At 35.2% G+C, this 12,442-nt stretch overlaps 1 protein-coding gene across 2 annotated transcripts; it reads left to right on the top strand.

The window, feature by feature from the left end:
• Positions 1–12,135, top strand: TSK (tetratricopeptide repeat (TPR)-containing protein). 2 transcript variants are annotated; one of them, XM_083069214.1, is made up of 20 exons: positions 1–369; positions 460–1,257; positions 1,893–2,069; positions 2,767–2,858; positions 3,433–3,531; positions 3,721–4,184; positions 4,273–4,304; positions 4,393–4,620; positions 4,738–4,885; positions 5,994–6,110; positions 6,381–6,481; positions 6,606–6,729; positions 7,028–7,140; positions 7,597–7,708; positions 10,129–10,233; positions 10,311–10,377; positions 10,485–10,605; positions 10,715–10,882; positions 11,099–11,216; positions 11,295–12,135. In XM_083069214.1, exons 1-20 carry the CDS (start codon positions 106–108, stop codon positions 11,798–11,800), a joined length of 3,954 nt encoding a protein of 1,317 aa, XP_082925340.1. In that variant the 5' UTR covers positions 1–105; the 3' UTR covers positions 11,801–12,135. The 2 variants fall into 2 exon arrangements, with proteins under 2 accessions (XP_082925340.1, XP_020215586.2); XM_020359997.3 differs by having other exon boundaries at positions 2–369; positions 4,732–4,885.
• The last annotated feature ends 307 nt before the right edge of the window (positions 12,136–12,442 follow it).

The raw sequence follows: 12,442 nt of genomic DNA, 5'->3' as shown, positions 1-12,442 counted from the left end.
GCGCAGGCGTAAGTAACATTTCCCTTAGCCTTTGCACCTTACAAGTTGCAAAGAAGAGAACAAAGTTTCAGAGAACTCACCACGACACCTTTCTGTCGTCTCCAGATGGACGCGGAGCTTAGGGCGGCCAAAGCTGCTTACCGGAACGCCAAGGCCGAGGGAAACCACCGGGAGGAGGCGCGGTGGGCCAACGTCATCGGCGACATTCTGAAAAACCGAGGAGAGTACGTCGAGGCTCTCAAATGGCTTCGAATCGATTACGAAATTTCGCTCAAACATTTACCTGAGAAGCACTTGCTCCCAACCTGCCAATCCCTCGGCGAAATCTACCTCCGTCTCGAACACTTCTCCGACGCCCTAATTTACCAGGTCAGTTCCTCCTCCTTCCTAAACCCTAAACCTAACCACAACCCTAACCTATGCTTTCCTTTTCAACACTAAGCCTTTCCTCGGTCGCAGAAAAAGCACCTGGAGCTTGCGAGGGACGCCAACGACGTCGTCGAGCAGCAGAGGGCGAGCACGCAGCTCGGCCGAACATACCACGAACTGTTCTCGCGATCGGAACACGACCACAACTCGATTCGCAACGCTAAGAAGTACTTCAAGTGCGCGATGGATCTCGCAGTGAGTCTCAAGGAGAATCCTCCGAATGCCAAGTCTTCTTTCCTCAAGGAGTACGTCGACGCGCACAACAACATTGGCATGCTGGAGATGGATCTCGACAACTTGCATGAGGCGCGGAAGATCTTGACCAGAGGATTGGATATTTGTGATGAAGAGGAGATCGGTGAATACGATGACGGCCGTAGTAGACTCCACCACAACCTTGGCAATGTGTATATGGAACTTAGGGTTTGGGATGAAGCTAGGAAACACATTAAGAGGGATATTATGATTTGTAACAGAATTGGACATATTCAAGGGGAAGCCAAGGGCTATATTAATCTTGGAGAAGTGCATTACAGGACTCAGAAATACGGAGATGCAAGGGCTTATTATGAGAAGGCGCTTGGTTTGGCGAAGAGCTTGGAGGATGAGGATGCTTTGGTTAGACAAATTGAGCAGAATATTGAAACTGTGAGAGAAGCTGTCAAGGTAATGGCTGATATAAAGAAAGATGAACAGAGCCTTAAGAAGCTCAAAAGAGATATAGCCTCTGCCAGAGGGACGCCACATGAGCGCAAATGCTTGCTGCAGCAGAATGTGGTTCTTGAACGCCTTGTTGAGAAAGCAAGGATGATCTTTGCGTGGGAGAAGGTATTGGTTCTATCTCTGTGTTTGTTTATCATGATTCTTTTAACTGAATTCCATCTGTCTTGTAATGGTTATTTGCGTGGAAATTCTGCAGTGTACAAGATTGATGAGGTAATTCATGATGTTTCCAATATTTATGTTCACTACACCAAAGGGGTTTGTCTAAGAGAAGAGTGTCTTTAGTGATTTTTTGCCACATGTAAAGAAGTCTTGTTCGTTTGGTATACTAATGTTGCTTTCAGAAACTGATGTACACTGCTCATGGTTGCTTATGGATGAAGCACAGATTCATTAGTGTTGTTTTAAGAATGGTTTGTTTCATTTGAGCATTTTATCCTATTGAAAAACCTTTCATGATTTACTAAAAAAAAGGTGAGACTTTGTTCAGTAATATATTGAAGTTTGTGAGTTGTGATTGTTGCAGCACTAAAAATAAGGTATCACACTGCTTAAATCATGAATCATTGTGCATGTATTTCTCTCAGGCTTGTAGATGTAATCATATGATATTTTCCTCCATATTTGATAATTTAATGACCTATTAGTATTGTGTGATGAATGAAGATACCTTTTGAAGCTATGGTATGTTTATTAATTCCTAAAGTGTGACATTTGTTACTAAACAATGTTTTGTTTAGCATTGTGAATTTGCAAAGGAGAAGAAGAAAATAGCAGCTGAACTCTGTGATAGACAGAGGTTGGGTGATTCATATTTGGATGTTGCTGAGTCATACCAGAAGCTTAGAAAATTCAACAAGGCAATCAAATGGTACAAAAAGAGTAGGGAAATGTACAAAGCAATTGGTAACTTAGAGGTAATTTTTTCTTTACTCTTTGACATAAAATTAACACTTTGTTTTTTGTTTTTTCCTTTTGACCCTAACTTTATTCAATATAAGATAATTTGAATTTAGAAATAACATCTATGATTATTTGAAATAATTGGTAATATGAATGCATGTTTGATTCAACTTATTCTGCAGAAAAAAGTCACTTGTTCCTTTGGCTTCCTGAGAGAGCTCTTGAAAACTAACTGATTATTTTTTTAGAATTAAGCTGAACAAAGCCTACTCTGAGTTTATTGAAAAATGATGGTCTAAAAACTCCATGCCATTAATCATCAATTCAATCTTCAAAATCTATATGATTTATCCTATAATTTATATACAAAATCAAGAGAAAGTAACTTTGAATGCATCCATACACAAGTAAAATGAAAACATGAGACTTAGTTGCTTGGTATGAAACATGAACACTTCAAAATAGGTGCAATGTAAGTGTCTAGAGAATTCAAGTAATACAACAATCTAACTAAAAGATAACTCAAGAGTCAACACACAGAAATTAAGTCTGTGTGTATGATGCTTCAATTCCTGGTGGTACACTTAAATTTCTGTATGCATGTCAATGTGCTAGGTTACTTTGTATCCAAAGATAAATGTAGATAAAATAGTTTGTTTGTTTGTGTGTATGTATTGGTTGATTCTTATACTTTGCCTACAATGATTATAGGGGCAAGCACTGGTGAAAATTAATATTGGAAATGTTTTGGATTCTACTGAAAATTGGAGAGAAGCATTGGATGCATTTCATGATAGCTACAGGTAATAATAATATCCAATATTTAACATTACTGGATGATTTTACTTCTTGAAATTAGAGAACTTATGGAACAAGAAATAGTTTGTAATTATAATAGAATCTCCTATGTGTAGCTTAATTTGTTGAACAGAACAGTTTCCTCATGCTTGATGTAACTTGGTTGCATAAGACACATGAAGTCATGAATTGTGTAGTGTGTACTGATTCTACTGAATATGTGGTATGTTGTTGGGTGTACCTTTGTGAATTATGAAAGAAAATTACTAGAATAAGATTTTTCTCATCATGTACTTTCCATTCCTTGCTGTGTTGATGACCCTGCCATACTAGTTTCTTTACAAAATTTCAGACATTGTTGCTTTGATAAATATGTTGCTTGAATGGCTGTTAAAAAGTCATTTACTTGGTTTATGTGCCGATAAGTGCTTCTTGCAGTTGCCGCCAATACTAAATGAAACTTGGCCACCTACAAATATGACTCATCCTTGATTGGACTTTCTTAAAAAATACATCCATGTTGGCATCCTTTTGATGGTCTTATATGAACTGCATTGATTTGATTGCATCATATTGCAGTATTGCTGTTGATGCAGACCTTCCTGATGTGCAACTCTCTGCCTTGGAAAATATGCATTATAGCAACATGCTAAGATTTGATGACGAGAATGAGACCAGGTAACTGTTTCATGGAAGTTTGTTTCTTTATACATCCATTTGTTACATTTTTGTTAGTATTCAAATCTTTATAGGCCAAAATCTTGATTCTACAAACTGAATCCGTTTTACACTTTTACTATTTTCATTATCATGGGTCCTTTTGATGGACACGTAATATTAATGCTGATCAATTGTGATCCTTTATAGGAGGTTGAAGCTTCTAATTGATAAGCTGAAGAAGTCGGAAGAAAAAGAGGCAGAAGCTAAAAGTATGCAAGAGGATTGTTGCTCTGAAACTGATACTGAAGCAGATGATTATCTGTCAAATAGTGGGTCTGATGATTTTTGCTCTGCAAAGACAAATTCTCGATCAAAATCTCTGACTACTGGAGAAGAATTGAAAGATGATGCATCTCTTATGTCACTCTATCAGTCCATAAAAGGCTCATCCAAAAAGAAAGCAGGCCACAAAGAAAGTCTTACAAACTCTACCAAGCCAGATGAGCAATCACCCAGGAGTCTGAACATTCAAACCAATGATCATCAGACAGTTGTTGGTCGTAAACGTGTCCGTGTAATTCTTTCTGATGATGATGATGATGACAATGTGGAGTGTTCAAGCAGAAAGGATCATGATTGCTTGGTAGAGGACTTGCCCACTTATGATGCAAGTATGATTTGTTTGTTACTTGCTTTGCTATGACCCAAAGATTCCCTTATACCAAAATTATGTTCTGATAGATACTTATCTGATTGCAGTTAAGAGTAAAGCCAGTCCTTGTAAAATTCAGGTAAAGAAATCTCCACTTGGTTGTGGTGTGAGGTTTGCTCAAGTATCACCATGTGAATGCGTAGCCTTTCTGGTTTTTGGGATGGCAGGTTATCTCAGAGTATGGATCCAAGAGTGCAATTAATGTTGAAGAAAGTAGTAGTTCTTTCAAATGCTGGAGTCCACATACAGCGAGTAAAATTGGCAGACAATCCAGGTCTTTGAGCAATGATATAGTTGCTGAAGCTGATTTTCCTAGTGGTTCTAAATGTAACACAGATGTCTCTGGCAAACAAAATGATATTGCTCATGCCATATTGCATCATTCCCAAAACGAGGTGAGTTCTGTTCAACTGTTATGATGAATATATTTGCGATTCATGCTTTGCCAATTGTCATGCTTATGTAATGGATATTTTTCTAACTGCTGCCTCCTTTATATTTTCTAGCACCAGCAATATATTACATGCCGGATTGGGAATGATCTAATACAAGTAGAAGCAACCTTGTGTACCACTGGTGATCAGTTGAACATTGACTCTTTGAAGGCCGCGGTTGCATGCTCATATTATCTACAATTTCCAACTGAAAAGAGATCAGAGGGTAGGTAGTTCCTACTTCAAGTGTTTTCTGTCGGTTAATATTAGCATAGAAGATCTCCCATTTGACTTTAAAATTAATTTGGTATGAATTGGATAAAACCGAAGAAGAAAGTGAGTTTGGTGTATTCTGGCTCTGCGTATAAATATGGTGACAGATGCTCGTTGTTATAATAAAATAAAAGATTGGTGCCACTCTGGCAAAAATCCCAATTAGGGAAAAATTAATTGAAGCCCAGGATTTACGGATAACTTCTTGTTTAACATTATGTATTCTTTAGACATGCATTAACCTTTATTTTCAACATGGATCGGTTAATTCTTCCTGATGTGAAAATGCATGTTTAATAAGTTTTCCTAACTGATAATTCTTGTTTAATATGTTTAATAAGTTTTCCTAACTGATAATATATTCTTGTTTAATAACCTTTGATTGGCACATGCCTGAACTTTTCCCTAGTTCCTAGCTAGATGAGAATTTTATTATGAATGCTTCTAACAAGATTTAAGATTAACTAGTTTTGTTGCAGTAATTTGTTGGCCTACCTCAGATATTTTGATAGGGTAGATGTGTCCCCAAGTGACACAGCATGAATAAGTTTGTTTATGTGCTGACCGTTGTGTACTTATGTTTTACATGATTTTAAGCTTCCTACGGAGTATGTATCATAGTTTGTGCTGTAACAATGAGGCTTGGATAAAGGCCCCAAACATGTGACACTGCTTGAGACATGCATTGTCACCCTGCAAGGTCTAAATGGATGATAAAAAAATGTGGCTATATATAAACTGGTTGCTTCTAACCTGTTTACGACAAATTCTTGTACTGCATAAGAGCTGTAACGGATCTGGTGAAAACTTTTCCCAACACCAGCAATAGGCACAAGAATCATTTATATTGCATAGAACAGAAACTGGTGTCTAACATGTGAAAACAATATCTAACTATTAAGCAACTGTTTCCATTCTTCAGTATTAGACTATTAGGTTTCAGTTTTATCACTTCCATCTTATATCTAATTTTTTATTCATTTATTTATTACAGTTTTTCTTCCATTATTTTTTTTTTCTCTGCCGAATGCACTTAAATGTACTTACAAATTTATAAATAGGTCTGTTGCCCATTATTGAGCACGTAAAATGTGCCGGAAGAGATCTAGAATCCCTGGAAACTGTTGAACATCTTAAGGAAGTTCTGGGAGATGACATGGTTGAAGCTTCTGTTGATGGTATGTGATTCTGATTCTTTTTGTTCATTCAGTGATGGTTGTTATCTATAGATAAAGATTAATTTGACTCATCACTTGATATTCATTGATCTTGCAAATTGCGATTTATGTAAGCAATAAGCAAAGGGGGTTGACAGCGAAGATGTATTAATCATTTGGAAAATAGACAGTTATAGGCTTATGCTGTATTGGAGCTGTATTTCACATCAATTTTTAGCTTTCAACTCTATCTCCAAGTTAGACACGCAAATGAATTTTTATTCTTTACAGGATGGATTCACAAGCGCCTGATAAAAAGTTATGTAGACTGCTGCAAGGAGTTGTCTGAGGTACCAAACATCAAGGTGCTGAAGAAGCTTTACAATTTAGAGGTAAGAAGGATCTTAGCCGTATCAATTCTTTCATCGCCACTGCAGTGACAGATGCTTCTCATTTTCAGTTGTTGGATTGATATCTTTTTTCTTACAATTGCTTTTGGCTTATTATTGTCATCAGGTTTCAGATGACGAAATTGTTGTGTCTGACTGTGACCTGCAAGATTTGTCTATTACGCCGTTGATAAATGCACTTCATTCCCAAAAGTCATTTGCAATGCTTGACCTCTCTCACAATTTGTTAGGTACTTTATTTTATTTTATTTTTATTTTTTATGGTTTAATATTTTTTGCTGTATTCTACTGTGTTTGTCTTGTCTGCAAATTATGTAGTAGTTGCCTTTTCATTTCTCATGTTCCCTCAAAAGGAGATATTTTTTTTGGTTCTCAAGTCTCTAATTTCATTGGTTATGTCTGGCAATTTGTTGATGACTAGTGAATGATTTGAATACTAAAACCATAAAAAGAACCAAAATAGATGAAATATAAATGGGAGAATCTATTGTAAAATTTTAGCCTCTTATTGAGTTGATAATATTTTAGGAAATGGAACAATCGAGAAACTTCAAAAGGTATTCACAGCATCAGGCCAATCTTATGGTGGCTTAACTCTGGATTTGCATTGCAATCGATTTGGCCCGACAACATTGTTTCAGGTATAGCACTACTTGCAATCCTTTTGGTCTTTGCTTGTTTACCTTCCCCTTGTCCCTCGTTTCTAACTTTGGCTCTTGTTATAAATCTGTTTTTTATGTATGAGGGTCTAAAATGATGCTTGCTTTATAACTTCTATTAAATAAATATATCTCGAAAAATTGAACTCATAAATAAAGTCGACGCATACACTTGATGTTATTTGTGATGTTTTCTGAAAATGAATTACTAGGCCTAAAATCACCATAAATATCAGCTAAGTTCACCTGCCTTTTCCCCGCGAAAGGCCATTTTTCAATAATTCTCAAATCAGAATCTATTTAGTTTTTCACAAGGATAATCTATTTATACAGTTCTTGATTAATAGGATAAAAAATACTTTTCTCTTTTTGCACCACTAGGATTCCATTTTACCCAACTCAAATTTGCTATGTATTAACTTTGCTTGTTCATGTCAGATTTGTGAATGTTCACTGCTGTTTGCTCGACTAGAAGTGCTTAACATTTCTGGAAACCGTCTTACCGATGCATGTGGATCTTATCTTTCAACAATCTTAAAAAACTGTACAGGTAAGCTGCATGACTTGAAGCTCTCCCAATTTTAATAGTGTTTTTATTATCTCTTGAAGAATGCTGATTGCCATGTCCTGCCCTTCTCTCATACGTTGCACGAATGAGTACGGTACCTCTGCCGAGTTATGGGTACAGGATAAGGGATTTTTCAAAAATCCTAGATACGTGTATGTTAATGTAAATCTTAAAATATGTACATATATTAAAAAAAGAACTATATATAAACATGATTAAATTGTATACATAATAAAGAAACACATAAGCATAATTTATAACATAAAAGGAGTTAAATTCTTGAAAACAACAAAAAAAATTCATAAGAAAAAACTCCAACATGTAAGTGTTCATCAATCAATATTATAACAAGGGATGTAAGTGGGTAACAATCCACTTGCAAACCCAAACAACTTGAACCTATCCAATTACATTTTTGCAGGTTAGATTGAATCATCAGGTTGGGTTGGATTTTTTTTGTTATTTGATTATAATTGAGTTGTGTAATAGGTCTAGGGGTTTGCTATTTGGTAAAACTAACCCAACCTATTGTAAATTACTAAATTAAATTTAAAAACACTTAACACAATGACACATACATTACGAGCTTTGCAGAATATGAGGAGGTTAGGGTGACAGGTGCCTTTAAAGTTTTTAGCAAGTATTTTGCTTACTCTATATAAATAATTAATATTTAGATACATATTTAATTATACTTTTTCACCAAATATTGTAGGAACTAGGAACGAATTGATTTACTAAATTAAAAAAGGCATGGATCAAGACTAATAATTTAATTCCACTTTTTATGTAATTCAAAATTTGTTATGCTTGTGACTTAATGTTTGCTTAATTAGCACATTTGTGATTGTTGTAATAATTATATTTTGTATCATGTATTAAAACTTGAATTAAGTATTTTTTTTTTTATTTGTTGCCAAAAGTTAAAATATATTAATTTTTTAATTGCTTAACTCGATTACCTATTAACCCAACCCAATTGTAGTTGAATTGGGTGACCAAAGAAAGTTAATTAACTCTATCCAACCCAATTAAGTTTAATTGAGTTGAATACTATAATAGTTCAAACTTGACTTCATTCTAGTCATTTACACCCCTAATTATAACTAGAGTTGTTAAAGTAGGACAAAATTTGTGAGCCAACCCGGTCTATCACGGGTTTGAGTTGGATTGGACCAAAAACTTTTGACTTGTTTTAGTTATAAGAAAAATTTGGCTCGACTCACTTATAACTTAACTTATCACATCCAACTCGTGATGAGTTGGGTTGGCTCACCTAGTATACTTTTTATTTTTTAGGTTTCTAAATGTTAATTTATGTGATTATTCATTTATACCTTTGACTAAATTTTGTACATACTAGTGAATTATGATAATTAGTGTCAATTTAATATTATTTGTGAATATTTTATACGATAATTTTGATTTTATAAGTTGATTAAGTTGATTGTAGATGATAATTTTTTTTTGACATTTTATTTGTCCTATTTAATATTTATTAACATAATTGTAATTTTAAAGTATAACATTATAATATGTATTTTTATTTATTTATAAAATTCAATAATTTTTGTTTTTTATATATTTGTTTTTATTTAAGTGAAACAATTCGTTTAACTCACCAACTTATAATGAGTTAGGTTAGGTTGATTTTTTTTAAGCTCACCTAAAGGTGAACTAGGATCAATTGATCTACTTATTGCCCCCACCTATGGTGGGCTGAGCCGGATTATCCACTTTGTAGCTTTAATTATAACACCTAAGTATGACCTCGATGTTCACACTTTAATTGTTTCAATATCATCATTTCTTTTCATCAATGCTGCGAAAATAATTGTTTCTAAATTTATTTCATCCAGAGGAAGAGTAGCAACTTCAATAAAGTCAGTCTTTAAAATGAATCTCATTCATATTTAAATAATTCACAATATTGATTTAAAATGAGTTATATAAATTCATAGTGATAGATTTAAGAGGTCAGCAAAAAAGTTTCTCATGTGTTACACAGGGAAGATAAGAATACATAACAACATGAATGATAGCAAGTAAGGTCAAAGAAAAAATCTTTTTTATTTTATCATATCAGGGGAACAGGCTTGATATGTACCCAAATAGTACTCATAAGTACCCAACATAAGTATTCATTTTTCCTTTTCGGAATATTTTTGGTGTACCTGGTATGTACCCTCAAATACCCAACATGTACTGGGTCATGTACCCGGTTGAGAGTACCCATGCTTCAGACCTTCTCTCCTTTCTAGTATACATGGTCTCAGTGAGCTGTGAAATATGTTATATCAAATTTATGCTACGATGCACTTATGGGCTCTCAAATATGCTTGTACGTGGATTCCTTCTGTAGGTATCTCCCTATTTCTGTGTACTTACATTCTGTCGTGTAGCTCTTTGTAGCTTGAATATAGAGAACTGTTGTGTCACATCCAGAACTATTCAAAAAATGGCCGATGCATTGGACTCTAGATCTGTACTTGCCCATCTATGTATAGGTATGATGAATCTATCATTCTCTTGAAATTCCTGATACAATTTATCTTAAGCATAATGGGTAATCTAACTTTGACAGGACACAACAGCCCTGTATCTGGAAATGCTATAGTTAATCTTCTGTCCAAGCTTTCTACTCTGAAAAGGTAAAATCAATTGTACCAATGCCACCATTTATCTCTATGTAGCATCTTAACATAACTTGTATTTTTTTAGAGCATACATAAATTTAACTTAAATTTTCCCATTATAGGTTTTCTGAGTTGAATATGAGAGGTCTAAAACTTGGCAAACCAGTTGTTGATACCCTTTGCAAGCTTGCAGGGACCTTAACTTTATCAGGACTAATACTTGGAGGCACGGGAATTGGAAACGTGAGTAAAATCTATCTCCTGCTGCGTGTCCACGCTGTTGTACCATTATGGTTCTTTCTAGCATGGTTAGCCCACCTGATCTTCTGACGTTAGAGGCATTATTCTGCAGGAAGGTGCGATAAAGTTAGCAGAATCATTGCTCAAGGGGACTGAAGAGCTTGTGAAACTTGACCTATCATATTGTGGTCTAACATCTAATTGTGTTTTAAACATGAGTGTTAATTTTTTTTGTTCCATCCTAGAGCTGAACCTTGAAGGAAATCCTATCATGCCTGAGGTTTGTTGCCTGTGACTGGATTTCTATTGTTAATGTTATTGCAATGCATGTTTCCTTGGCTGGTTTTATTTGCGTGTTGCTATGTATAGCTGTAATACTTATAACACTGTTTGGACTTTATAGATTTAGGTATAGCTGTGGCCGTTTTAGTGATATTTTTGTGAGTTTAACCAGTTTTGTTATCCATGATTTGTTTAAATTCTCTAATGATTACAGGGCGTCAATGCTATATATTCTCTTCTCGTAAACCCACAGTGCTGTCTCAAAGTTTTGGTCCTTAGAAAGTGTCAACTTGGGCATGCTGGAATTCTCCGCATAATTGAGGCTCTGACTGGTAGGCATTAAATTATATCTGGTTGTTAGTTCATTTTTTACAGCTACTATTTTATGATTATGTCTTTTCTCTTATCAGAGAACAGCAGCCTTGAGGAACTTAATCTCGCTAATAATTCTGTTCCAATGGAAGTTTCTGCTCTACAATATGATTTATCGGTAAAAAGCTGCTCACAAAACCAGGAGCAGAAACTTGATGCTATGAATGTTGATGATAATCAAGAAGTTCCTTGCTCTCTAGAAATGGCCGACCATCAGCTGGAAGTTGCTGATAGTGAAGATATTCCAGTAGAAGCTGCCGCTTCTGGAGTTGACGACAGCTGTGCCAGTTCATGTCAAAGAAATTCATCCTCCGAGTGCCATTTCACTCAACAGTTTTCATTTGCTATTGGTAAGGCACAGAACTTGCAATTACTAGACCTTAGCAATAATGGTTTTTCCGCACAGGCTGCGGAAACATTCTACTGTTCGTGGACAACCTTACGGCCGCTTTCAAGTAAAAAGCACATTACCGAGCAGATTATTCATTTCTCAACGAGGGAAAATACGTGCTGCAGAGTGAAGCCTTGCTGCAAGAAAGTTTGATATGTAGCTCCCATGTTAATATATATATATGCAGATAAAAGAATAAGAGGCAAATAACCAGTTGATGTTCGAGTGCACTTTTATGAATAAAAAGGCGTCGTTGCTTTATATATACCTGTGATATCAACAGCTGAATTTATGCATATTACTTTATACATTGTACAGATCCCCTAGCGTGATTTATCATGTAAAGCACGTTCTTAAAGAATTCGTCTTAATCTCATGTATATTATGAGGATTGGGCAGAATCTGACGAGCTTGTTTGTAACGTCTGTATCGTGCAAGGCTATGATTTAGAGTATATAGAGAAGACGGGTATTTGAGGAAGGCGTCTAATTTGTTCAACCTGTTTTTTCTTTTGGAAGACCGGCTGGGTTCATTCTGGCCTGTCATGTTTAGTCCATCAATTAACAGGTTGGGTTTCGGATTTCATTCTAGTACTTAATTGCCTAATAACAAACATCAGAGGTACAGAACATCCTGCCATTTATTCCATCTTTGCATAATTTATATGCAATTTGGTAAGTTAATCTCATTCAAGATTATACTTGCATAAATTTTATTTGGTTTAAATATCTACTTGGTTTTTATAGTTCTATAAACCTTATTTTTCCTAGTACTTATTAAAAATATTTTATTTTA

Source organism: Cajanus cajan, chromosome 2 (genome assembly GCF_000230855.2).
Source record: "Cajanus cajan strain Asha chromosome 2, NIPB_CcT2T_4, whole genome shotgun sequence".
In the NCBI taxonomy this organism is placed as follows: Eukaryota; Viridiplantae; Streptophyta; class Magnoliopsida; order Fabales; family Fabaceae; genus Cajanus; species Cajanus cajan.
Note: the sequence above shows the minus strand (reverse complement) of the source record. Positions and strands in the feature narration are given on the sequence as shown.